We start from the raw sequence: 27,928 nt of genomic DNA, 5'->3' as shown, positions 1-27,928 counted from the left end.
CTGGTGGCGCGGTGGTTGAGAATCTGCCTGTCAATGCAGGGGACACGGGTTCGAGCCCTGGTCCGGGAAGATCCCACATGCCGCGGAGCAACTAGGCCCGTGAGCCACAACTACTGAGCCTGCGCGTCTGGAGCCTGTGCTCCGCATCGGGAAAGGCCGCGACAGTGAGAGGCCCGCGCCCCGCGATAAAGAGTGGCCCCCCCTCTCCGCAACTGGAGAAAGCCCTCGCACAGAAACGAAGACCCAACACAGCCATAAATAAATAAATAAATTTAAAAAAAAAAAAAAAAGATAACTCCATTTACAGTAGGATCAAAAGGAATAAAACACTTCGGAATAAATGTAACAGAATAAGTACAAAGCTCGTACTCTGAAAATGATAAAACGTTTTTGAAAGATATCAAAGAAGGACTAAACAAATGGAAAGACATCCCCCATGTTCATGGATTGGAGGTCTCAATCTTGTTAAGATGGCAATACTCTCCAAACTGATATACAGATTCAGTGCAATCCCTATTAAAATTCCAGATGCCTTATTTTGTAGAAATTGACAAGTTGATCCTAAGATTCATATGGAAATGCAAAGGATCCACAAATAATCTTGACAAAGATGACAAAACAATCTTTAAAAAGAACAAAGCTGTAGGGCTTATATTATCTGGTTTTAAGATTTACTATAAAACTGTAAAATCAAGACAGTGTGGTAGTGGCATAAGGACCGACAAAAGGTCAATGGAACAGAACTGAGAGCCCAGAAACAAAGCCTCAGGAGTACAATCAATTGATTCCCCCCACCACCCAGTTTTACTGAGAAATAACTGACACACAACTTTGTATTAGTTTAAGGTGTACAATGATTTGATTTGATATGCATATATTGTGAAATGATTATACAGTAAGTTAACATTCACCAACTCACATGGTTACAATTTTTTTTCTTGTGATGAGAACTTTTAAGATTTACTCTCCTAGGAATTTTCAAATATGCAATACCGTATTGTTAACTGTAGTCACCATGCTGTATATTACGTCCCCAGAAATTATTTATCTTATAACTGAAAGTTTGTACCTTCTGACCATCTTCACCCATTTCTCCCACCTCTTGCCTCTGGCACTCACCAATCTGTTCTCTGTATCCATGAGTTTGGGTTTATTTAGATTCCACATAAAGTGATATTAAATAGTATTTGTCTTTCTCTGTCTGACTTATTTCACTTAGTATAATGCCCTTTAAGGTCCATCCATGTTGTCACAAATGGCAGGATTTCGTTCTTTTTAAGATTTTTTTGATGTGGACCATTTTTAAAGTCTTTATTGAATTTGTTACAATATTGCTTCTGTTTTATGTTTGGGTTTTTTTTTGGCCACGAGGCATGTGGGATCTTAGCTCCCTGACCAGGGATTGAACCTGCACCCCCTTCATTGGAAGGCGAAGTCTTAACGACTGGACCACCAGGGAAGTCCCAGGATTTCCTTCTTTTGTATTGTATTCCACTGCATACTATATACCACATTTTCTTTATCCATTCATCCGTCTATAGACACTTAGGTTGTTTCTTTGCTTTGGCTCTTGTAAATAATGTTATAATGAACATGGAGGTGTACAGTCAGTTGATTTCTGTCGAGGATGCCTTCAGTGGGGAAAGAATGGTATTTTAAAAACAGTACTGGGGGGCTTCCCTGGTGGCGCAGTGGTTGAGAATCTGCCTGCCAATGCAGGGGACACGGGTTCGAGCCCTGGTCTGGGGGGATCCCACATGCCGCGGAGCAGCTGGGCCCGTGGGCCACAACTACTGAGCCTGCGCATCTGGAGCCTGTGCTCCGCAACAGGAGAGGCCACGATAGTGAGAGGCCTGCGCACCGCGATGAAGAGGGGCCCCCACCTGCCGCAACTGGAGAAAGCCCTCGCACAGAAACGAGGACCCAACACAGCCATAAATAAACAATTTAAAAAAAAAAAAAAAAAAGATCCTGTTCCTAAATTTAAAAAAAATAATATCACAACTTCTGCTTTTAAAAAAAAAAAAACAAAAAACAGTACTGGGAAAACTGGATATCCACATACAAAAGAATGAAGTTGGACCCTTAACTTATACCATATTAAAAAAGTAACTTAAAATGGATCATAGATCTAAATATAAGAGCTAAAACTACAAATCTCTTAGAAGAAAACAAGGGGCAAATCTTTGTGACTTGGGTTAGGTAACGGTTTCTTCACTATGACCAAAAGCACAAACAACCAAAGAAAAAATAGATAAAATTGGACCACATCACAAATAAAAAATTGTGCTTCAAAGGATACCACCAAGACAGCAAAAAGACACAGGAGAAAATATTTGAAAATCACATAACAGGTAAGGGACAGAATATAAGAACTCACACAACTCTACAGTAAAAAAAAAGGAAATAACCCAATGTAAAAATGGGCAAATGACTTCAAGAGACATTTTAAAAAACTGGCCAGGGCTTCCCTGGTGGCGCAGTCGTTGAGAATCTGCCTGCTAATGCAGGGGACACGGGTTCGAGCCCTGGTCTGGGAAGATCCCACATGCCACGGAGCAACTAGGCCCGTGAGCCACAACTACTGAGCCTGCGCGTCCGGAGCCTGTGCTCCACAACGAGAGGCCGCGATAGTGAGAGGCCCGCGCACCGCGATGAAGAGTGGCCCCCGCTTGCCACAACTAGAGAAAGCCCTCGCACAGAAACGAAGACCCAACACAGCCAAAAATAAATTAATTAATTAATTAAAAGGGGGGGGGGAAACAATTACTAAAAAAAAAAAAAAAAAAAAAAAAGAAAGGTAAACAGAAAAAAAAAAAAAAAACTGGCCAATGAGCGTATGAAAAGATACTCAGTTTCATTAGTCATTAAGGAAATGCAAATCCAAAACACAACCAGATACCGCTTCGCATTCACTAGGATGGCCAGAATCAAAAAAACAGACAGCAACAAGTGCCAGCAAGGATGTGGGGACATCACACACTCACAGACTGCTGGCGGGTGTAAAATAGTGCAACCGCCTTGAAAACAGCCTGGCAGTCCTCAAAATGTTCAACACAGAGGTGCCATAAGACTCAGCAATTCCATCCCAAGATATCTACCCAAGAGAAACGAAACCTTAGGTCCACACAACACTTGTACATGGATGTTCACAGTAGCATTATTTGTAATCCACTGTCCATCAGGCAACAGCAGATGAACAAACCAACAAAATGTGGTGTGTCCAAGCAGTGGAGTATTATTCAGCCATAAAATTATTATAAATATTATAAATAAGCCATAAAATTATTGATACATGCTATAACATGGATGAACCTTGAAAATACTATGTCAAATGAAAAAAGCCAGTCACCAAGGAGCACATATTATATGATTCCATTTATATAAAATGTCCAGTAGGCTAATCCATAGATAGAAGGTAGATTGCCACGTGCTAGAAGGAAGGGGAATGGGGAGGGACTGCTATGGGTGCAGAGTTGCTCTGGGAGATGATGAAAATGTTCAGAAATGGACTAAAAACCTTTGAATTGTATAATTTAAATCAGAGAATTGTCTGGTATGTGGATTATGTCTTCATAAATCTCTTTAAAAATAAACTGAGCAAAGCTTTCAAAGGTGGATCTTTTTCCTCTTATTAAAACCATCATCTGATCATCAAGGCACGACAGCAGACCCCAGAAGGCACACAGGAACCATGCATGCTGTCAAGTGCTCCTATTTGGAAAGGTAGAAACCAGCTCTGTGCTGTTTGAGAGCATCTCATGAACTCAGTTCACAACTAAATCATGAAGTCCTGGGGACTGGCCCCCATCTCTACTCTTCGGGCTGCACTGGCCTCTGCAGAGGGGTGAGCTAACGCTGCCTCATGGGGAGGCGGCCGCCCACCTGGGCTCTGCAAGGAGGCGACAGGCCCCAAGCATTTGGGCTGTCTTTCAGTCATTTTGGTTACATGATGCCAAGTGCTTGGGTGTGAGGGATGGAGTGCTCATTGCCCTGCAATGAGCCGGACCAACAGAGTTGCTCCCCCCAAATGTAATGGGCCTCCTGAGAACCCTAAGGTACCACGATCTCAAAAACCAGACCTGCGCATGTGGCCCCAGGTCCCCGGGTCCCTCTAGACCATCTGCAGCATCTATGGCACTGACCGCCGCTCTGACCCTGACCTCGGTGTCCGGTCCCCTAAGACGTGAGAAATGACGCTCTGCAGCTGCTCCTCCTCGCTTGGACCCCTGTCCCACCCACCCCACGCGCGGGCGGCATGGCATGGAGCCAGGCTTGGGGCAGGTGTGGGGAATGTGGCCGGCCCAAGCAAGGACACAGAGAACCCAGCTGCAAAGCCGGAAGGAATTAACAAGGCCCACGGCCGAAGAGACCCCGCTTCCTCCAGCACCCAACTCCAGGTCTCCTCTGGGCTCTCGACGCATCTGCCCACCGACTCGGAGGCTCCTGCACTTCCTCCCTCCAGACACGAAAGGGGCGCAAGTCAGAACCACCCCTTCTGTTCCTGACGTCCTCCACTCCCCCCACCCCTCTCCTAGCAGCTTGGAACCATGGAACTACACTAGGAAATGCACTTAATTCATGGTCTCACCTCAGTCCTCAGCCCCATGTTAACGTTTTTCTGAAAAAAGAAGATGCTTTTTGTACAGCTGAACAGATCCAAACAAACTCCATTATATTTGCCCTGCCTCATCCATTATAATCAGTGCTTTTTAAGCACACAGCGCTAAACTATGTTTCTCAAAGCGATCAATGGTGGTATTTGGGTGCAGAGAATACAAGGGCCACACCGGACCCCGTGTCCCCGGGTGTGCTCTGCAGGCAGAGGCCACTCACCTCGCTGTTGCTATAGCGCGCCAGCTCCGAGATGAAGCGCATGTGGTCCTCCCGGATCTGTACCATCTGCTCGCAGATGTTGTACTGTGGGCTGCTGCCGGAGGACGTGCACGTCCATCTGGTGGTAAAGGGGGAGCATGCGTTACCTGACAGGCGACTGGCTGCGGGCACATGCACAGCAGGCCCGCCTACCACCCCGGGAGCCCCGCTGCAGCAAAGAGGTAGAGGTGCAGAGGAAACGTGGAACTCTCCGCATGGAAACAGAGCCGGGCCTGCCTCATCTCCCTGTGTCAGGGCTGCGTCCTACCTTCTCATGTCTGTATTCTGGAAAAGGAACTGTAATTTCTCCTTAATCGGCAAACTACTTTCCACAAAGCTGAGAGGTGTTGCTGAGTTCAGGACACTGCAACAACCTTGCAGCGCCCCTTGACAGATTACTGCAGAGTAGGCAGGAACTAATATTTCCTTATTACTCACATATGAAAACACAGCTATAGTACAAAACAAGTCAGCCAAGGACTCAGGGACAAAAGTTATCCTTAATGAGAGACTTGGAAATTAGACAGTGTTGCTATAACTAACTATGTGCACAACACACCATTTCAGCAGCAAATGGATACAGTCAATGTGGTGGAAAAACATGTATCAAGAATTAAATCTGTTGGACTTCTTGGGCAGAAAGCACGGGCCTTGCTTTGGGCTCAGAGCGGTTCCCTCAGTTCCCTCGCACTCAGCACCAACTCACACCATGTTTTAACAAGTTGGTCCCCTTTGCTAGAAGGAAAGGATTCAGAGTACCAGTTTTCAAGGTCATCAGTACACTATCTCAAGCAGCATCACTTTTTAACTTTCTGATTTTACTACAGGATTACGTGATGATTACGGCATTAGCAAAGGCAGCTCCCTGAGTGTGCAGTAAGCACACAAGGCCCAGGCCCTCTGCCAGGGTCCACCTTAAACACACTGGCCTCCCCTGCAGGCCCCAGACAGCATGTCCACCTCAGGAGAGGCAAGGAGCCCAGAGTCCGATGTCAACATCTGCCCACTCTGCGCCCACCCCCTGCGGCCAGACATAGGTGCTACGCCATTGGGCTGAGCTCTTGGAGCTGATTGTTGCATGCTCAGGCACCTGCCTTGGTGGCTGTGAAACACAGAATCTAATTGGTAATAATGGCTGCCGACTTACAACAGATCATATTAAAAATAAAGAAAGTATGCAAAACTCCTTGTTTCCTGATTCTCTTACTGATTTTACAGTTACTTATGATCTGGATCTGACTGTGTTTGTTAGGGTAGGAGGTGAGTTGTACATTGTTAACTTAAACTCAGGCATTTCCATTTATACCATGGAAATCAGCACACCCTCCAAATCAGAGCTCAAGTTGATGCTGAAGTGAAGAGAGATTAGTGAATGTAATTTATAGGAAGGTGATCACATATCAGATTTAATGGCAGATGTGTTAGGAAACAAGCTGGCACAGAGGCTGGCAAACTACATACAACATGGGCCCAATGCGACCACCTTTTGCATGGCCATAGAGCCACACAAAATGGTTTTTACAGTTTTAAAAAGTCGTTTAAAAAACAACAACAAAAAAGAGTATGTGACACATGTGGCCAGAAAGGCCTAACGTGTTTACAATTTGGTCTTCACAGAAAAAGACTGTTTACCTTTGAGTAACCAGATTGAGGTGCAACTGTATTTTTCAAAACCATGGCTGAATGGAGACCACGTGTTTGGCAAGTGCAATAAAAAGTACTGTGTATTTATTATCATTTCTACCTGTGAGCTGCAGATGCTTTATGACAGGGATTGGCCATCTTTCTCAGGACAGGTCCGGAAAGTAAATGCTTTAGGATTTGGGGGCTACACGGTCTCTGTCACACATCAGCCATAGAGCCATCACCTTAAAAAAAACTCTTTAAAACTGTAAAGACCATTCTCAACCACAGAGACCTTGGGCCTGGCCTGGTTGGGTCCTTGGGTGATAGCTCTGTACCCTCTGTAAGTTACACGTAAACATCCAGCCGCTCCCCAGCAGGCTGCTGTTAAGCTTTTATAAGCACCCAGAGCATTTGGTTATACTTCCGTACTTGTGGCCAGCACTAACAGAACTCTTTGGGATGATGGAAAAGTTCTATATCTGTGCTGACTAAAACAGTAGACCTTAACTATTAAATATTTGAAATGTGGCTATCCTACTAAGGAAATAAATTGCATTTGTAAATGAATTTAAATGCAAACATCCACTCGTGGAAAAGGCTACCATATCACGCATTCGGTTCCACGTGGTTGAAAATGTCAAAGGTGGCATCTCTGGATAGATAAGTGGAGTGTTAGGAACCACAGTGAGAACACTGCAGAATGCTCTAACTGGACAGCTCACTCTCTGCCTACCGAGATTTATTTTCCTCATAGTGGGCGCTGGTCTTGATGTATCTTGCCAGTTCTATTTGCATGTCCCCGAACAGCGGAACCACCTGGAGCTGCTGCATTCAAAGAATAAAAAAAATCCCAGGGTCATTAAATATGTTTAGTCACCAAATACAATCGCAAGAAGAATGAATAATGCTAATAATTACTGTGGGTTGAATGCTATCTCTACAAATCACTTACTGCAAAAAAGTTGTAAACAACTTCTACGTTCACTTTAAGAAGAACAAAATAAAAGTTAAAAACCAACTCTCATAAAACCAATTCAAATATTAAAATTAACCTACCTTGTTGCTAGATCCATGGTCATAAAAAAAAAAAATCAACTGTATTTCTATATACTAGGAACAATTAGAAAACAAAAATCTAAAGAGAAAAAAATTACAATAGCATCGAAAAATAAATAAAAAGTATATATTATTAAATCTAACAAAATATGTGCAAGGCTTCTAGACAAAAACAATACCAAGAATTCTAGAGAAATTTTTAAAATTCTAAGTGAATACAGAAATACATTAGGTTCATGTATTGGAAGACACGGTATTTTAAAAATATCAATTCTCCCTAAATTGATCTATAGATTCAACGGAATCCCAAACAATATTCCAAGAGGAAAAATGGTTTATGGGTTTCTGTGTGTATGTGTAAATCAGCAAGTCAATTCTAAAACGTATTTCAAAAGATGGAGGGACAATACTCAAGACAATTGTGAAGAACATAACTTGGAGACTGGTAAGTAGACCTGCTGGAAACCTACAGCAACTAAAGCCAGCATGGCCCTGGAGCGCAGGTGCAGACCAGTGGGGCAGAGCAGAGAACTTAAGGCAGAGTCACACACATACAGACACCTGCTTTATGACACAGGTGACTCCTCAGAGCAATGGGGGGGAAACGGTCTTTGCAATAATTGGACAGAGTCAACTGGATATCCATAACAGGAAAAAAAAAATCCAAAAATGTCAAGCCCCCACCTCACAGCATACACATGGCCAGTTCCAGGGGCATTATAGATCTAGATGGAAAAGAAATGGTGATGCTTCTAGAAGGTATCGCAAAAGAAAACTCTCGAGAGCCTGCTTTATCAAAGATTTCTTAAAGTGGACATCAAAGATTGATATATTGGACCACATTAAAATTAAGAACCTCAGTTCACCAAAGACTCTTCAAGAAAGTGGAAAAAAAGAGCCACATAGGGGAAATGCATGTATTTTAGAACACATGTATCTGACAAAGGACACATACCCAGAATACATAAAGAACTACAAATCAACAGGGGAAAAAAAGAATGAGAGACTTGAAAGGACAGTTCACAAAGAGAACACACAAAAGACTAATAATACCGTGAAAAGCCATCAGGGAAACATCAAGTAAACCACAAGGAAACAGTAGCCAATAAAATCACAAGGACATACGTACACACCCTTCAGGACGCACCCCTCCTCCCCCAAAAATGACAGAGCCAAGTGATGGCCATGATGTGGAATCACCGCTGGTGGTGATGCAAGTCAGCACAGCCATGTGGGAGAGTTGTGAGGCTGTATCTACTACAATGAAAATGTTCATTCTATTGGATGAATACCCAATCCACCACGGGGTATTCATCCAACAGAAATGTGCATAGATGTGCACGAATCAGAGCAGCACTGTTCGGACAAGCCAAAATCCAGAAACAATCTCATGTTCGTCGCGACAGAATGGATAAAATGCAGTGCTACACCACAATGAAAATGTAAAAACTGCAGTTGCAGGCTCCCACAGGGACGATCTGACAAACAAGCCAGACACAAAAGAGTACACACGTCACCGTTCTGTTAGACAAGGTTCAAGCCCAGGCAAATCCGGTACAGGGTAGGAGACAGTCTACCTCCACCTACCCACCCACCTGCCACCGCTGCATTTCCCAGCACAGAGCAAAGCCACAGAGCTTGACCTCCTAAAGCTCAAACTGCATACACTTCAATAAAAAGGTTTACCTAGAAACTGTAACTCACCTTGAAGTACTTGTCGATTTTGGATAAGTTTATTCTTTTCTTGGCATCTAGTTTATAAATGTTGCTGACACTCCCATCCATCAAGTACAGACCAAACCCCATGACCTGCAAATCACAAAATGGCACATAAAGCTCAGACCTGCAAGTTTAATTACCCATAAACACTTATACTGCTACAGTTCATAACTTAGAAATGACAATTCATTCTTTTTTCAAAAAGCACTTTTTTAAAAAACTTAAGTATAGTTGACCTACAACACTATGTTAGTTCCAGGAGCACAATATAGTGATTTGATATTTCTATACTTTAAAAAATGATCACTACGATAAGTCTAGTTACCATCTGTCACCACACAAAGATATTACAATATTAAATGACTATATTTCCAACGGAGTACATTTCATCCTAGTGACTCATTTATTTTGTAGCTGGAAGTCTGTACCTCTTAATCTCACCTATTTCATTCACCACCGCCCCCCAATAACCCCACTAGGAACCTCCTGTTTGTTCTCTGTATCTATGAGTCTGTTTCTATTTTATGTTTGTTCATTTGTTTTGTTTTTTAGATTCCACATATAAGTGAAATCATATGGTATTTGTCTTTCTCTGTCTGACTTATTTCACTTAGCATAATACCCTCTAGGTCCATTCATGTTATCACAAATGGCAAGATTTCATTCTTTTTTAGGGCTGAATAGTATTCCATTTTATATATTTATATATATATATATATATATATATATATATATATATATATATATATAAAATCTTCCTATGCATCTATCAATGTTACACTTTGGTTGCTTTTGTGTCTTGACTATTGTTAACAATGCTGCTGCAATGAACACTGGTGTGCATATATCTTTTTCTTTTCTTCACATAAACATCCAGAAGTGTAACTGCTGGATCCTATGGTAATTGTAGAAGAACCAGCATACTGTTTTCTAGTGGCTGCAGCAATTTACATTCCCACCAGGATTCACCAGGGATCCCTTTTCTCCACATCTTCACCAGCACTTTGTCTTCTTTGGAAAAAATTTCTTCTTTGGAAAAAATGCCTATTTAGATCCTCTGCCCACTTTTAAACTGAATTTTTTTTGGATATTGAGTTGTACAAGTTCTTTGTATATCTTGGATATTAACCCTTTATTGAATATACTGTTTGCAAATGTCTTCTCCATTCAGTAGGTGACCTTTTCATTTTGATAGTTTCCTTCACTGTGCAAAAGCTTTTTAGTTTGATGCAGTCCCATTTGTTTATTTGCACCTTTGTTTCCCTTTCCTGAGGAGACAGATCCAAAATACATGTTTTCTTCTAGGAGTTTTATGGTTTCAGGTCTTAACATTTAAATCTTTAACCCATTTTAAGTTTATTTTTGTATATGGTGTGAGAGAGTAGTCCAGGTTGATCCTTTTGCAAGTAGCCGTCCAGTTTTACCAACACCACTTATCGAAGAGGCTGTCTTTTCCCTGTCACGTGTTCTTGCCTCCTTTGTCATGGATTAAGTGCCCATTTAAGTGTGGGTTTATTTCTGAGCTCTCTGTTTCACTGATCTATATGTCTGTTTTTGTGCCATACCTTCCTGTTTTCATTACTGTAGCTTTGTGGTGTAGTTTGAAATCAGGGAATGTGATACCTCCAGTTTTGTTCTTTCTCAAGATTTGTTTTGACGATTTAGGGTCTTTTTGGTTTCCATACAAATGATAGAATTATTTGTTCTAGTTCTGTGAAAAACGCCATTGGTATTTTGTTAGGGGTTGCACCGAAACTGTAGATTGCCTTGGGTAGTATGGTTATTTTAACAATGTTAATTTTTCCAATCCCCAAAACACAATAGATATTTCCATCTGCCATTTTATTAATTGTTTTCTGGGTTTTTTTTTTTAGAGTTCCTTTTTGTTCCTTTCTTCTTCCTTTGCTCTCTTCCCTTGTGATTTGATGACTATCTTTAGTTTTATGTTTAGATTCCTTTCTCTTTTTTGTGTATCTATTATAAATTTTTGATTGTGGTCATTATGAGGTTGATATATAGCCATATATATATATATATGGTTATATATGATCATATATATATATATATGATTATTTTACGATCTCAAGTTCAGACTCATTCTAATAACCCTGCATTTTTACTCCCCACCAACGCTTAATGTTTCTGACATCATATTTTACATCTTTTTGTTTTGTGTATCCCTTAACTACTTATTATGAATATAGATGATTTTACTACTTTTGTCTTTTAACCTTGCTACTAGCTTTGTAAGTAGCTGATCTACTACCTTTACTCTATATTTGCCTTTACCAATGAGATTTTTCCTTTTGTAATTTTAATATTTCTAGTTTTGGTAAAAAGCATTTTTAAAAGTCCCTCAGAAATTAATAGCTATCCCTTCACATGAAGCTATTTTATGTCATTTCTTGTGTCCTCTTCCAGGTGCACACATCAGCTCCACTTCTCATCAAGCACAAGGCAATACTATATGTGAATTTCCATAAGCACTTATGGCCGGGGGCTCTTGCACCAGGTAGGTGCAAACAGAATGTTTCCACTGCCACAAAGCACTCCACTGGACAGTGTCCTCTTGCTCTGCTCCCTCCGTGCTGCTCTCCAGCAGGGAAGAAGTATTGGAGATGGGCCCACTTGCACGGAGGGCTTCGGGTCAGCAGGACACCCAGAATAGGGTCCCCCAGAGCTGCCCTCCATGAAGGTAGAGAGCAGAGTGAAGAGAATGGCAGAAGCATCTTCTCAGAGTTACTCAGTTTTCCTGGGTCTCTCCCATGTACAAGTTATTAAACTTTTGTTTGAAAAAAAAAAACACACCTTCTCATCTTCCCAGTGAGAAACGTCATTGAAAACCTCCCCAATTTGAAACAGAATAATAATGAGGAATACGGTAAATGGCATGTTTCTTGACCAACAAAAGTCTACTATAATCATGGTGACACAGTATACTAAATTTCTAGGAATTACATCCTTACCACATAGAATCTGGTATAACCCCTGCTACAAACTTTATACTGAGAAAGGCCCTTGACCAGGGACTCCTCACCCACTAGCACCTTCTCCAGGGATGGGCATGTGATCTACCTGGCACTGGGGTCAAGCCTGGAACACACTCGCGGGAATGCATCAAGGACTTGTAGGGCAAACTGCATGTAGGGTGGAGGGTGCTATATATGCGCGCACGCGCGCGCGCGCACACACACACACACACACACACACAAGCATGAGAGGAAAGGTTGGCCAAACGATCGTAGAGTGCAGCCTATTCATGAAAGCAGGGCTGCCCCTATCTCACAGTGCTGTTGGCACTACCCTCAACACACGTACTTTGAGAAGCATGTGTTTCTCACTGGGCGTCAAGTACATCCTGTTCTCATAGTAGTCCACACACAGATTCACAATGTCTGCTAAGAGCTCTTCATAGCCAGAAATCACTTCGAGCTGCTGCTGCAGAGACTGAAACACAGAGTGAGACACCTGTGTCACTGACCGCTCTCCGCCCCTCAGCCCCCCAGTGATGCGCCCCATCAGCCAGAGCGGCAAGAGTGGGAATTACTTGTGTGATCTTGTTGTGGTTGGCCAGGAACATGGACAGATTCTGTGATTCCTGGATGGACTGTGGATCTGCCATTTTACGTAAAAACTGAGCAGCCCTATGAAAGGGGGAAAAAAAAAGGGTTAATCAACCAACGTGCTTAATGACTTTAAAGAAAAACAGCCTGGGAATATCAAAACTACTTTACTCTCGCTACAGTTATCTGTAGAAATGTGCATCTTAGATGCCGGTTACAATTTCAGCCTCCTCCAGCTTCTCCCCTGAACTCCAGGTAAGTCTCTTTGCAACCTGGATAGCTCATGACCCTACTGTCCATAGCTGATGGACTTCCTCAGAGATGTGGCAGCACTTCTCACAGGCCTTCCTGAAGGGCACCTACACATTGGCCTCTCCCCTGGGCTCCCTGTCCCCAAGTCTGAGAAAGGATGACACTCTCTCTATGACTTCCAGAGCTGAGTGACAAAGACAGCCAACACTGTTTAGGTTCTCTGCTGGGAAACTTTTGGGCAGCCAAACTTCCCACCAGTCAGGGACCACACCACGCATAGTTCTGGTGCCAAAGGTCTGACACAGAATCCTGATTCCACCAACAATTTGCAGCTCCATCTTGGACAAACCTAAAGATCCGGTACCAAGTCTAACAGGAGGGCTGGGTTTTCCCACACCACCAAGCAATTCTCTAGCACCAGTTGCCAGTGGTGTTACAATTCTGACACTGACTGAAGATAGCATCAGACCCCACAGGTTAAGAGCTCAGTCCCACAAGACTGCCACGTCATCCCCCCGCTTCAGACACCAGCTGGAGGTCCACGTTGTCACTGGGCTCCTGGCCAACCAGCTACAGATTGGCAGTCCCAACAACCCCTTCTTTGGGTTCGATTAATTTGTTAGAGCAGCTCACAGAACTGAGAAAACATTTTATATACTAGATTAACAATTCATTATGAAAGGATATAACTCAGAACAGCCAAATGGAAGAGGTACATATGGGGAAAGGGGGGGTGGGGCTTCCATGCCCTCTCCAAGCACCACTCCCCCAGAAACCTCCACATGTTCACCAACCTGGAAGCTCTCCGAACCCTGTCCTTTGGCGTTTTTATGGAGGATTCCTCACATAAACATGCTTGATTAGATCACTGGACATTGGCAATGGATTCAACCTCTAACCCCTCTCTCCTCCCTGAGATCAGGAGGGTAGGTCTGAAATTTCCAAACCTGTAGTTACAGGGTTGATTCCTCTGGTGACCAGCCCCGATCGTTAGGGTAACTAGAGGCTTTCCAAAGTCACCACATTTACATAACAAAAGAAACTTTATTGCTTTTATCACAGGAAATTCTAAGGGTTTTAAGAGTTCTGTGTCAGAAATGGGGATGAATATATATTTCTTATTATACATCAATACCACACCTCCTGAACTCTCCTGACTCTCACTTACCATACCTGTGAAAAACAATAGCTCTATGACCTACCCCATGGGGCTGACAAGGGAACGGTGGACACAGAAGGACCTGTACACGGAGGTCCAACAAATCCTGTGCAACACGGGCTGAGTCTCTAGTTTTTGCAAAGAGGGTGAAAGCACGTATGAGGATTCTGCACACCTAGGGCTTCCCCAAAAAAGTTTAGTGGAAACTGCCCACATAAGGACCTGTCTGTGCAACCTAGAACCTCTGGGGTTTTACTAAAGAAAAGCTTTCATGGCAAAGACTGGTAACCTACCCCAACTGTCATTTCCTTCCCTTCCTGCTTCAGAATAAACCCTGAATTTCTGTGGTGCAGCAATGTGCCTCATTCTCATCTCCACGCTGTGACCAACTGCTGAGCCATGAGATATAATGCAAAACTTTGTAAGGCACTTGAAAGTTTACTTATAAGGAATATTGTGGGCCCTTCAATGCTCCTTCCTTCCTGCTGACTGGAATGCAGAGATAACAGCTAGAGCTCAAGCAGCCATCCTGGGCCACAAGGCAACAAATGAAGACAGCAGGAGCTCTGGTTCCTGAACACTGTGGAACCCCCTCAGCTGCAGACCACCTACGTCAGAACTTTTCAGGTGAGAAATAATCTGCAATCTTGCTTACTTCTGTAAATTTTAAAAAATTATATACAGTGAAACAGTATAAACTGATATGTTTACATTCTTTTTTAAGTGTTCACTTTACTGTATTGATTTGAGTGGGTGTTGAAGCTGCAGGAGTGGAAACTAAGGAAGGGACCAAGAATACCTGCTTTTATTTTCCTTAAGCCTCACCATGACTATATGGGTCATCTGGCATTTACACTCAGAAAAGGTTGTAACTACCAGCTGGGTGCAAATAAAAAGTGTTTTGAGTGTTGAGTGTGGGAGTGTGAGGGCTAGGGAGAAGTGGAGGTTATTGTCTGGGAAAGTGAACCAACCAACAGGGGATCCCAAACATAGGTCACAGGAAGAGGCTGCTGGAAGGGTGAGGGGTGCCCAGGCCCTCTTCTGTGCTTAGGGGAGCCTAGGGGGTAGCAAACACGCTGGGCAACTTCTGAAGGGGGTGCCCGGGGGCCTTCCACAGAGCAGCCCCATCTTTAAACTATTTTCCAGACTGGGCTTTGAAATAAAGGTGCTCCTGTTAAGAGAGAGAGGGAGAAAAGAAACCTTTTTAAAATTTAAAACCACTGGGGCTGTCCACCTCCCCATTTCCCTGATAGAGTCAGGAAGGCTAAGAAAACTGCTCCAAATCACCCGACAAGTGATTTGTGCCATTAGGAGCAGAAGTTGCTCTCCTGAGCTGGGACCTTCAGAAGCCCCTACACTCCACCAAGAGTCACACGCACTTGGAATCCCACAGAACTGGAATCAAATGGAGACAACTCCAGACTTTCCTACCGGAGTGGAGTTAACAGGACAATTCAAAAGATTTTGTCGTTCTGAAGATCTAGGCTTCCGTGCAGAGCTAACTCTAGGTGATGCATGGAACGCCTGAACTTATTTCACACGAATGAGGCTTAAAGTCTGGGAGATCTAGCTCAACTTCCAGTGCCACCCCCTCCTCAAATCTGTTTCATGCCTCATCTCAAGTCGCTTTCATTTTAAAGACACAGCAATAGTTGCACGATTTTAGGTACGTGTTGGGGGTCAGGGTAGGCCGCCCCCAAATATGCCACTGTGGCATACTGAATTATTCAGAATTAAAGTTACTTAAGAAACAGCCACAGCAGGGCATTCTGACCTCCTCTGTGTCCCTGAAAGCAGGAAACAAACCTCTCACATGAAAGGTCCCCTCCCTGCACCAGGAGGTCGGGAGACATCGTCATCACCAGAGACGGGGCGTTCAAGGCTTAGACAGCCGTGTGAGCTGACCTTCCGACCTCCTCACTCACTGGCCACCCCAACTCAAACTTCTTTGTCTTGTCAATTCTTCACAAATTTGTTTTTTCTTTGTGTCAAAGGTATAAACGCTGGGACTTCCCTGGCAGTCCAGTGGCACTCCCACTACAGGGGGCTCGGGTTCCATCCCTGGTCGGGGAACTAAGATCCCACATGCTGCCAGGTGTGGCCAAACAAAAACAAAAACAAAAACAAAAGGTATAAACACTGCCTCCTTTGGTCACTTCTTTGGGTCTCATATCTTGGGACCCCCATACTCATGAAATGAAATTATATTTGTTTTTCTCCTATTAATCTCTGTTTTCTTAAAGGCGGTACTCAGGCAAGAACCTAGAAGGGCAGAGGAAAAATTCTTTTTCTTCCCCTACAAATGAAACCACAGCCTATTCAGACACAAAATAAAATCTCTTCTAATTTAATTTTATAGCTAAGATTCCTTGTCTAGCAAAGGAAACAGAAGTCAGCATCTCATTCCAGCCAACCTGTTTTAACAGTCCCAGGCACAGACTTTCTAGAGAGTTGGTTAGAGGACAGCGGCTCCGCTCTACCTGCCACCAACACACTCAGTGTCGCAGACGCAGCGCTGAGCCGTGCCCACCTTTTCCAATTCTCTTCTCTAGAAGTTGTCCACATTAGAAAAGAAAACCGCTCTGGAAGAAAACTGGTCTGGGGAGCCCTGTGGGTGCCAGGGCCAGCTGTGCCCACTGCGGTGACGGTGCCCGCCTGCCGGGGATGCCCACCAGCCAGCCAGCGACGAGCAGTGGCGGCCCCAGCAGGCGTGGAGCCTCCGGCCCCCTGGACGAGACGCTCAGCGCGTCAGCACCCACGTACCCGCCGCCCTCATACGGGCTCGGAGCGCAGGATTGCTCTCGCGCACGTCTGTCCTCCAGGTGCTGGGAGCCCAGGCCCCGCCCCGCCCCACCCCGCCCCCAAAGCCTACAAGAACGCCTCGCAGCGCCGGCGGTCCGCCCTGGACAACACTTCCGGCCGGCCGAGACTGGCCCTCGTGGACACTGCACCCTGCACGCGAGGGCGCTCGGGAGCCCGGCCCTGAGTCCCAGGCGCGCTCATCACCTCTTGTAGGCTGAGTGGTCATTCTTCACGCTGCACTTCATGTTCTTCAGCTCGTCCAGCACGGCAAACATGTTGATGAACTTGCCCAGGGTGATCAGGTAGGCTTCGGACACGAAGTCCTTCCTTCTCTCCGCATGACACAGGCGCCTCACCTCCCCACAAAAACGCTCGATGGCGTTTCTCTGCGCAGAGGAAGCGGGGCAGAAACGCGGCTTTCAGGGACGGGCCAACCCCAGGCCCAGCTCCAATCACAGGGTCCAGAGTCACGTTACTCGCTGATGAAACACCCAACCAACGAGTGCATGTTTACAGCTCGGGTAAAGAGACGTGTTGCTAGAAAGTGATTTCCACGTGCCTTCGCTCTGTAACAACCATCATCAACTTTGCACTTTACCAACTACGTCCCCAAAGTAAAAGAATTTTGTTGATTATTCCAGCAAAGTTACTGAGCAAAATGCTCCAACAGAATGTCTGTAAAGCAGACTGATTTAGCTTTTAGAATTGAAAAAGGGGGTGGGAGGATTTCCACTTGACAACTTTTAAGATAAAACAAAAATTCATCACCTAAGAAGTTCTATCTTCTCCCTTTGCTAAAGGATTCTATGATAAAAACTTTCACACATTTCTAAACTATGTCTTTAAAAAAGCCAGCAAGTCCCCTCCCTGTGGCCACTCTGCTTAACCCAAGGGCCAGAAGGAGCCAAGGCCAGGGCAAAGCCCACCAGAGTGGACAGTGGGGGGAAAACACCTGAAAACTAGATGAATCGAAAGTGTAAGCGTGTAAGCGTACTGACAGAAAGCAGTCTTCGTGCAGGAACTACAAATTCACTCTTGAGGGGAGAAGAGAAGTGAAACCCAGAAACAGCATTTATTCTGAAAGGGCCAGTAACGCTTTGGACTGTCTAAGGCTTAGTTCCCTTTGGTCTCAGAGCTATTGTGATCGCTTGAATTTACATGCACTTTGTTTAATTAGTAGATGGTGCCACCATCTCACTCCTCTGCTCTAAACCCCTAGGATTATTTCACTGTTTTACCTGGAAGTACATAAAATTCATCAGTTTTGTGACCTCAGGCTCAAGGACCTCCACGGTTTTCTCATAAATTTCCACTCTGTTAGGCTGTTCATTACATTTCACCTGGGAGAAAACAAACATGACATAGAGAGGCTTCAACCCAGAGAGGATGTGGGGAGTGCGCTGGGATGGAGCAGGCCAGAGGTGGGGTGGGGTCTGACTGGGCGGGGATGACTGGAAGGGATGAAGGCGTGGCCAGTGGGGGGGGGTGGGGTCCGGCTGGGATGGGGCACCTGTGGGATGGCCCGAGAGCAGCTCCTCCAGGTGTACAGCATGACGGCGTACTCTTGGCCTTCCTCCAGCATCTCGTTCTGCAAGGGTACACGGGACAAATCAAAGGCAGGCAGAATAATCATAAAAAAGGAGATGCCAAACCGCCAACAGCTAGAGCCATAAACCATGGTGGAGAGGCCAGGAGGACCCTCCCTTTGAGGGACAGAAAAGCACCAGGACCTGTGTGCCAAGAGACAGCTGCTAAGATACTGGTGACACTGCAGACCACCCCAAACACCCCCATGGCTTCTGCAGGCTGAAGAGGGGTATCAGTGACATGCAGGCACCTCTGCCCAGGGGCAGCACAGCCCAGGGCACCTGCCGTAGCCGCCACACCTCAGCTCCACTCAGCCCCAAGCCACCTGCTGGCGGTGCAGACCTGAAGCTGGGGACATGGGAAGCGTGCAGTGCAGCTGAATGCACACGGGGTCCTCAAAGCCTCTCCACCAAGCCACACAGAGCCTCCTGGCCCCGAAGGAAGACTAACACACTCTGCTGTCCCCAGGGCAGGGAGGGAAAGCACTTAAAATCCAGGGAGAGTATCCATGGGAAGAGGACTGCCATCATTTCAAAACTGCTTTCGTGTCTACTCCTTCTTTCACGTTATTTCCTTTGGTAAAAATGGCAAAAACTGCATAGATGTCCTTGAAAATGTTGACTACAGTTTGGTAATGTCTTTAAGATGCTTTAAAATGCTCACAACCTTTGACCTAGTAACTTCACTTCTACAAATCTAGCCAGTGAGAATAATGATGTATTTAGGAAGATGTTCATCACAGCATTTTTTACTAGAAGAAATCAAGGCAAACTAAGCAAACATGCAAAAACAGTTAAATTTTGAACACTTAAAAAATGGACTAGACAGCCATTAAAAATTACTTCATCTGGTACGTCTTAATGACATGTTAAAATGTTCATGAAATCATTAAAATACATAATTATAATAACAATGCAATTCATTTACGCAATCTAAATCCCATATGGGTGTGTACCTGGTATGCTTGAGTACAAGTATAAAAGAGGGAGAATGGGTTCCCTCAAAATGCTGACAAAGGTTTTCTCTAGGCCACAGAAGCCAGGTTTTCAGAAAGAGCATACGTTGTTCTTATAATTTAAAAAAAAAAAAAAAAAGGTGCTTTAAAAAAACATAAAACACTTCATTCACTTTCTTCTCTTCTTCCTCACTATGTATGCTATCAGGATAATACCAAAAAAAGTGACATTTGCTATTCAGACATGCCATCCCCCCAGAGGAAACCGCGCAGAGTTACCATGCTAGAATGGACGGTCGCTTGTTCAATGTATCTTGCAATGCCAGTGACAAATGCATTTCTGTCTTCAAAATTAGTGTTGAAATTTGGCTGCAAGGAAGAAGAAACCCGTCAAGCGGAGGTCAGCACCACAGGCCGCGCACCCCGCGGCCGCCCAGCACCCACCTGGTAGAGTAGTGAGGATGGCGGGGGCTCGATGCAGGGCTGCTGGTCGGGCAGAGGCAGCTCTTCCAACAGGTCCACGTTGGACAGCGCGTCCTCCAGCGTCACCTGGGCTGCCATCCTGCCCTAGGACAAAACACAAAGCCCCCCCAGGCCATGAGGAAGGGCAGGGGCACCCTGACAATCCTTCCAGGGTGGGGTGCTTAGCGCCCTGCTCCCCTGTGCCCTCTCCTCAGGGAGCTGGGGACGGCGGAGGGGTCTCGGCCCATCCCTGGGGTCTGGCATCTCTCTCCAGGCTCACCAGCAGGGGAGTCACAACACGGCCTCTGCTGGTCGCGGAGTAGGGTGCATGGGCCAACACACGTGCCATCACCCCCTGCCACCTTACCACCTCAGGGCCACCATCCTGGAGGGCTCTCGGTGAGGGCCCGGCAACCCCTCCCTGAGCTGGAGGTGGGAACAGCTACTCCAGTACCACATCTGCCTCCAGGGGCGACAGTGCTTCCCCGCCAGTGGCGCTTCCCAGGCGTGTCCTCCAAGCAGGGCCACACACTAGGGACAGAGATGGACGAGGCCAGAGCCCTGCCTCCAGGAATACAGGGCGGCCTGCAGCGCCCACTGAGGTGAGGGCTGGCGGCCAAGGTAAGGAAATAGGGAGGGACTATTGGCAGAGGCCTGAGAGCCTGGATTTTGCGGCTGCCAGACAGAAGCACAGCAACAGAGACGGACTTCGCCTGCCACGGCTTCGCCAGCTCCGGGAGAGAGGAGTCAGCTCGCTCCAGCCTGCCTCCTCTGCGTGCTGCTGTGACCCTGGCCAGGACTCAGGGACGAGCTCTGACTCCAGACGGGCACACCAAGCAGCTCCGCCCCCGGCAGGGTCCTGGGGTAGCTCTGACCTCAGACAGGCTGCGTGGGGCAGCTACAGGGGAAGCTACGTTCATTCTGAGATGGAGAGAGCAGCAAGCGGGCTGGACGAGAACACTGAAGGAAGAAGCACCCAGTTGCTCCACCTAGCACCTGGGCCCCAGGCAAGGCATGGGCATGGAAGTGCACGGCAGGGCAGGTTTCCAAAGCCCCGGCGTACTGGTTAGAGGACCAACAAGGGAACCCCAGGCCCCTGGAAAGCCCCAGGGCCAGTGTAGAGAGGAAGAAGCTTGGAAGAGCAAGCCCCCAAAGCTGCTCATGAATGTCAGGCCCACCCCCAAGCTGCACATGCGTGGATCTGATCCTCACACCCCAAGCCCTGAGACCACGGCCAGGTCCCAGACAGCCACAGGAGGCACACACAGGCCAGATCCAGTGGCATGGCTGAGGCTCCAAAGACAGAACTGACACGGAACCGTAACCCAGAGAGGGCAGGTCAGAACTGCACCTAAATCAAATGAGGTTGTGTGCCTGCTAAAATGAAAACACTGACATTTTCCTAGGATTCAAACAAGACCCAGAGTCTCATACTATAATATCCAAAATGTCCAGCTGCAATCCAAACTACTCAGCAAAGAACCAGTAGTGTCTTAACCCCTATGGGAAAAGATGAGCAACAGATACCAATACCAAAGTAACAGATGCTACAACTATCTACCAGACTTAAAGCACCTACTATAAAAATGCTGTAAACAAACATAGCACTCCTGAACTGAACAAAAAAACTGAAGACAGCAAATAAATAAAGAAAGATATAAAGAACCAAATGGAAATTCAGAACTAAAAAATAGAATACTGAAATTTTAAAAACTCCCCATATGAGCTTAAAAGCAGAGGAAAGATTCAGTGAACTTGAAGACAGAGCAATAGAAATGATCTAATCTGAATGACAGAGAGAAAAAAAGATTGAAAAAAATGAAGAGCTTTGAGGACCTTTGGGACAAGAGAAAAAGTCTAACACTGTCTTATCAGAGTGCAAGAAGGGGAGCAAAGTGGGCATGGCTGGAAAAACAGCTGAAAACATGACTGAAAACTTTGCAAACGTGGCAAAACTTTGATCTGCAGATTCAAGAAGCTCAACAGACCCCAAACAAGATAAACCTAAAGAAATCCCTACCCAGACACATCACAGTCACACTGCTGAAAAATGAAGACAATGAAAAAAATATCTTAAAAAGAGCCTGAGAAAAGTGGCTCACGACCTAGAGACCATGTTCACAATTTGAACGTGGACCTCTCCCCAGAAACCAGGGGGACCTAAAGAAGTAGAAGACACTTTTTAGGTTGAAAAAGAAGTGTCATGAAGGTGAAATAAGGACATTCTCAGATGAAGGAAAATCAAAAGGATTCATAGACAGCAGGCGAACACAAGTTCTTCAAATAGAAGGAAATGATACCAGAAGGAAACTTGGGACATAAAAAACAAAAGCAAAAGCAAGAGAAAGGGTAAACAGTGAGTAAACAGAGTAGACAGCTTCCTCTAGAGGTCTTTAAAAGATGTTTGGTGGCTGAAAGCAAAAATGAAAATATTGTCTGATGGAGTATTCAGTGTATAGAAATGTAGTATATAAGAGAACTATAACATAAAGGGGGAAGGCAAAAGGACCTACATGGTGTAAGATGTTTGCATTTCACTTGAAGTAGTGAAATACTGATTCCAGGTAGACTGAAAAGTTAGCATGTATTTGTAATCCCTAAAGCAACCACTTAAAAAAACTATACAAAGCAATATAGGTAACGCATAAAAAGATTGTTTAAAAAAAATTTAAATGGAATGCTAAAAAATATTCAAATAACCTAAGAGTTGTGATCTTCTTTCTGCCATGTGAGGACACAATGAGCAGTTGGTGTCTGCAATCCAGAGAAGGGCCCTCTGATTCTGTAACCAGTGCCAAGGTGTGGGTTTCCCCACATCATCAAGCACCAGCTGGTGTCCTGCAACTCAACTTAATTCTGACATTACCTACCTGCATGTTAAGGGCTCAGTCCTGTGATGCCAATCACAAGACCAGGTTATCACCTGTGCTTCTGACCAACCAGCTATGCATGGGAGGTCCTAATGACCCCCTCCTTGGGTTCCATTAATTTGCTGGAGCAGCTCACAGACCTCAGAGAAACATTTTACTTACTGGATTGCTGGTTTATTATAAAGGACATAACTCAGGAACAGCCAGATGAAAGAGATGCATAGGGCAAGGTATGCGAGACGGGGCATGAGCTTCCGTGTCTTCTCCAGGCACACCACTCTCCCCGCATCTCCACGTGTTCACCAACCTGTAGGCTCTCTGAACCCCTGTCCTTTTGGGTTTTTATGGAGGCTTCATTACACCGACATGATTGACTAAATCACTGGTCACTAGTGACAGAGGTCAGTGAATGGGACTGAAAGTTCCAACTCTCTATTCCTAGTTGGTTCCCCTGGCAGCCAGCTCTCATCCTTAGGTGCTTTCCAAAAGTCGCCACATTAACATAAACTCAGGTGTGGTTGAAGGGAGTTTGCTGTATCAAGACACCTCTGTCACGCTCATCACTTGGGAAATTCCCTGGATTTAGGAGCTCTGTGGTAGAAACGGACAAAGACCAAATATATGTTTCTTATTATAAATCACAATATCACAGGCTCTTACTAGAACCTGACCATGCTGGCACACTGACACCCTGATCTCAGACTTCTAGCCTCCAGAACTGTGAGAAATAAATTTCTATTGTTTATAAGCCAAAGAGAGAGAGAGACAGAGAGGGAGGGATCTAACAGGAATCGAATAATGAAATGGTAGACCTCAACAAACATATCAATAATTAGATTTATCACAAGTTGAAACACACCAATTAAAAGACACAGATTGTCAGAATGGATTTAAAAACTCCTGACCCAGCAATATGCCAGCTATAAGAAACTCACTTCAAACATAATGATATAGGTAGGCTGACAGTAAAAGGGGGAAAGAGAAACTGTACAAGAAAAGGAAGCTGGACTACTTGAGTGTCAGACAAAGCCAACTTCAGAGCAGGAAGTTACCAGGGATAAAGACTGGGGCTGCACAACGACAGAAGGTCATTCAGCAAGGAGACAGAGCCACGCTCAGGGTGGATGCACTAACAAGAGAGCATCAAACCAGGCAAACGCTGACAGCACCGAAAGGAGAAGTAACTCCACCCTGGAGACAACAACAGCTCTCAGCCAGCAACGGGAGATCAGCAAGACACGCAGGACAGACACCAAGGGAGCGACGGGGCCTGACGGCGGTTCACAGAACACCCCTCCCGACAGCACGGTGCTAACTATGAATTTTAAATGTAGCAGATATTTTTCAAAATAATGAAAACTTTTTCCTTCCATTACCAACTTCCTTCTATCATCACAACTTCCTATTCCACACGCTCAAGAAAGGACACGCCCGGGACAGGGGATGCACAGAGCCACGTCCTCATCCTGGTCACTGCCCTGCAGAGCCAGCGCGGGGCCCCAGTGGTGTCCACACAGGGCGCCTCAAAGCTGATGGCCTCCAAGGGGCCAGGCTGCCCCACAGTGACCTTGCCGCCCCTCGGGGCTGCTTGGCCTCACCTCTGTGCCTCCCACCCCCGCTGGTCAATGAGAAAAACTGGTCGGGCCAACCACCCTGGCACAGCCACACAGCCCACACGACCGGCCGCCCTGGCTGTCTGACCAGTGCCCGCGGGACCCCCTCCCTCCCCCACCTCTGCCCAGGACAGTCCAGGAGAACCCAGGTACGGAACTGGTGTAGGAGGGTTGCAAAAAGCCTCCATGACACACTTGGGTCACATCCTAGGAAAAATGTCAGATGTTCAACTTATTTCCAATCAATGTGTAAGGACATTTTTCTGTGTTGTGGTTTATATATACAGTGGAATATTACGTGGTCTTAATAAGGAAGGAAATTCTGACACATGCGACAACATGAATGAACCCTGAAGACATGCTAAGGGAAATAAACCAGTCACAAACAGACAAACGCTGCACGATTCCACCCACATGAGAGGAGCCAAACTCATAGAAGGAAAGTAAAATGGTGGCTACCAAGGGGTTGTAGGGGGCGGGGACCGGGGAGTTACTGTCTAATGGGCATAGAGTTCCAGTTCGGGGAGATGGGGAAAGTTCTGGAGATGGACGGTGGTGACGGTTGTACAACAATGTGAATGTTTCAAATGGCAGATTTTATATGTTATGTATATTTTACTACAATTAAAAAATCAGGAGCAAAATATTAGCAATATTTATTGTAGATAAATCAGAAAATATAGAAAGGTAAAAGAAATTATCCATAATCCCCTGATCCCTCACAGAAACAAGATGATAGAAGCTACTTTTCCCTTCCAACCTCCATAAAAACGTTGACATTGTTGAACATTCTTTCATAGCATCTTTTAAGCTCCATGCGGACTACGGGTCAAGGCGCTGCCATCACTCACGGAGGCTCTCTCCTATTTGCTGCATTTTCCTCCCCATGTTTTTTGGTCACGAACACCCCGTACAAACACCCAATTCCAGGGCCACGGGCACCCCCGCGACTCTCCAACCTGGGCATCTTCCACAAATGCACGTCTGCCCGGCCTCTGCCTCGCCTGTTGAGGAAACCTGGAACTGCCAGTTCCGAGTCCAAGTCCCCAGTCTCCGTCTCACCTTCTTCTTTGACACCTCCGAATTCCCTTTAAACCCATTTACTTTTCTCCATCTCTAACGGCCGCCCCTCGCCAGGGGTGGCCCACGCTCCCTGTGCCTGCTGCCACCCAGACCCAGAGCCTCGCCAGACCCTCCCAGCCTCACCGTCAGGCCCACTGGGGTTCCTTCCCAGCACGACACAGGGGCCTTGTGTGTCTGGTCACTGCACGGCCCTGGGACAGAGCCTCAACTACACCTGTAGGACCCACACGCCTTTGCAGCGGGCTTCCACCACTGATGCCAAAGCCCAAGAGTGTAACTAAAGTAACACATGTGGAACGCACTCAAACCTGCCCGTGCTGCCATGCGGGAGTTTACGGTTTAACAACTCGATTACATTTGTGTCTCCTCTGGCTCAGCTCAAAGGAGTTCATACGGCTCCACGGCTTGGGGCCTGGTCACAGCAGGGTGGCATGTGACCACAAGCACAGAGGGGAGGCCACGTGAGGACACGGCAAGAAGGCGGCCGTCTGCAAGCCAAGGAGAGGCGCCTCGGAGGGAAACAGCCCTGCCGACACCTTGATCTCAAACTTCCAGCCTCCAGCACTGTGAGGGAGTCTGCCTAAGATGCCCAGACTAACACAGCCAAGATCGGGTAGAGCAGAATCTCCCAGACAGGGTCCCTACACCCTTCCGCTGACTGGCCATGAAAACCATCCCCGTGCTGGTGTTTTTCTGATCATAAAACAATACAGGCACGATGCAGAAAAAGACTGCTGGGAGCAAAAACCAGCTGACCCACTCGGGCCTCAGTCTGAAAGTACCAGCATCAGCACTTCTGGTCCGTGACCCGCCCCCCACACCCATCCTTCCTCCCCCTGGGGGTGAAACAACTGCAGACAGACGTTGTCCACCCAACAACATAAAAGCCTGGCTTTTTCTTCCTTGATTGATTTCTTTCAGCAGCAGTTCCTAACCCGTTTCTGATCCCTAAGGCTTGTCAAGTTATAAAAATGAATTTAAATATGTCAGCGGAACTGCCTTTTAACAAGCTATCAACTAATTTATTTTGCAAGTTTACGAGTTTTTAAAATAAAGATTTCAAAAAAGGACACACTGGGACTTCCCTGGCGGTCCAGTGGTTAAGACTCCGCGCTCCCACTGCAGGGGGCACGGGTTCGATCCCTGGTAGGGGGACTAAGATCCTGCATGCCGCGTGGTGCAGCCAAAAAAAAAAAAAGACATGCTGGTCTCACTTTGCTGCTGCTGGAGTGTCCCTGACTCAGGGATCCCCAGGGCTCAGGGGACACGCGTGCGCTGGACAGTTCCCCACAGGTAGGGTGGGCGAGCGGGAAGCCAGAGCTCTGAGCTGGTAGCACTTCACCCACCCTGCTTGTTCCTTTAACTGGCAGTGTCCTGGGGCCCCACGGCAGGGCCCTGGCACTCGGACGGTGAGCCCACACCTGTGAGCTGGAGAGGCGGAGAGTGGGCGAGCTTCCCCGGTAGGGCCGAGATGCAGGGATGCTGTGCTGTGACACGCAACACTCACAGCCAGCGAGACCCCGGGCCCAGCTGCTTCCTCCTCCTATGCTCCCCGCCCCCTGCCCTTGGGTGAGGGGCTCCCGGGGCCCAGGGGCCTCTTCTGACTCCGCTGACACACCATCTTGCAACCGAAACTCAGGCTCAGTTCTGTGCAGGGCCGGGTCTTCGAAATCCTGCCTCCGTAAGGGGACCTCCCCTCTCCTGCCATGACACGGACCCCTGCATGGAGCGGCACCAACCCCACTCCACCCAGGACCAGCACCTAGACGATGCTTCTGGCATAGCTCACAAGCAGAGCGAGCTGGGGGCACCCTTCCTGGACTTGGAGCCGATGTGTGACCAGAGCTAAGGCCCAAGGAAGGCACCCTTTGAACCTCAGGCAGCCACCACAGGCAGGCATCAGAGAACCCCAAGTGGGCTCAGGGGACCACAGATGGGGGTCAAGCAACCTCAGGTGGGCAGGAGGTCAAGGTTCCCAGTGCCGGGCTAGAGACCCCATGGCTGCTGCCCCCCTTTCTCCCCAACATGGCACCGTCCACCCCTCAGCCTAGATCACCCTACAACTTCCCAACAAGTCATCCTCACGGTCACCCTCAGGGTGGGGTCATCACACTCTGACAGAGGATCAGAGCAAGGCACAGAGCCGCACAGCCACAGAGCAGGGGCAGAGCCAACGGGACCCCAGCGCCAGGCGCCGCGTGCACCTGGGCCGAGGACACAGGCAGATTAGAGCGGTAGAGAAGCCGGCCAGGCCTGAGGGCAGGAGAGGGGCAGTGAGAGCCCGAACCCCAGACCAGCTGCTGGGG

The 27,928-nt window shown here is 46.5% G+C and overlaps 1 protein-coding gene across 1 annotated transcript in view; it reads right to left on the bottom strand.

Moving 5' to 3' along the window:
- The window catches only part of CYFIP1 (cytoplasmic FMR1 interacting protein 1), a 95,504-nt gene that overhangs the window by 47,577 nt on the left and 19,999 nt on the right, over positions 1-27,928 (bottom strand). The window contains 10 exon segments of the mRNA XM_036858865.1: positions 4,837-4,954; positions 7,235-7,326; positions 9,262-9,366; positions 12,595-12,723; positions 12,824-12,920; positions 17,257-17,438; positions 18,291-18,392; positions 18,563-18,640; positions 19,874-19,963; positions 20,039-20,156. Of these exon segments, the coding sequence (XP_036714760.1) occupies positions 4,837-4,954; positions 7,235-7,326; positions 9,262-9,366; positions 12,595-12,723; positions 12,824-12,920; positions 17,257-17,438; positions 18,291-18,392; positions 18,563-18,640; positions 19,874-19,963; positions 20,039-20,155 (1,110 nt within the window). The 5' untranslated portion in view covers position 20,156.

This window comes from Balaenoptera musculus, chromosome 7 (assembly GCF_009873245.2).
Source record: "Balaenoptera musculus isolate JJ_BM4_2016_0621 chromosome 7, mBalMus1.pri.v3, whole genome shotgun sequence".
Lineage (NCBI taxonomy): Eukaryota > Metazoa > Chordata > Mammalia > Artiodactyla > Balaenopteridae > Balaenoptera > Balaenoptera musculus.
Note: the sequence above shows the minus strand (reverse complement) of the source record. Positions and strands in the feature narration are given on the sequence as shown.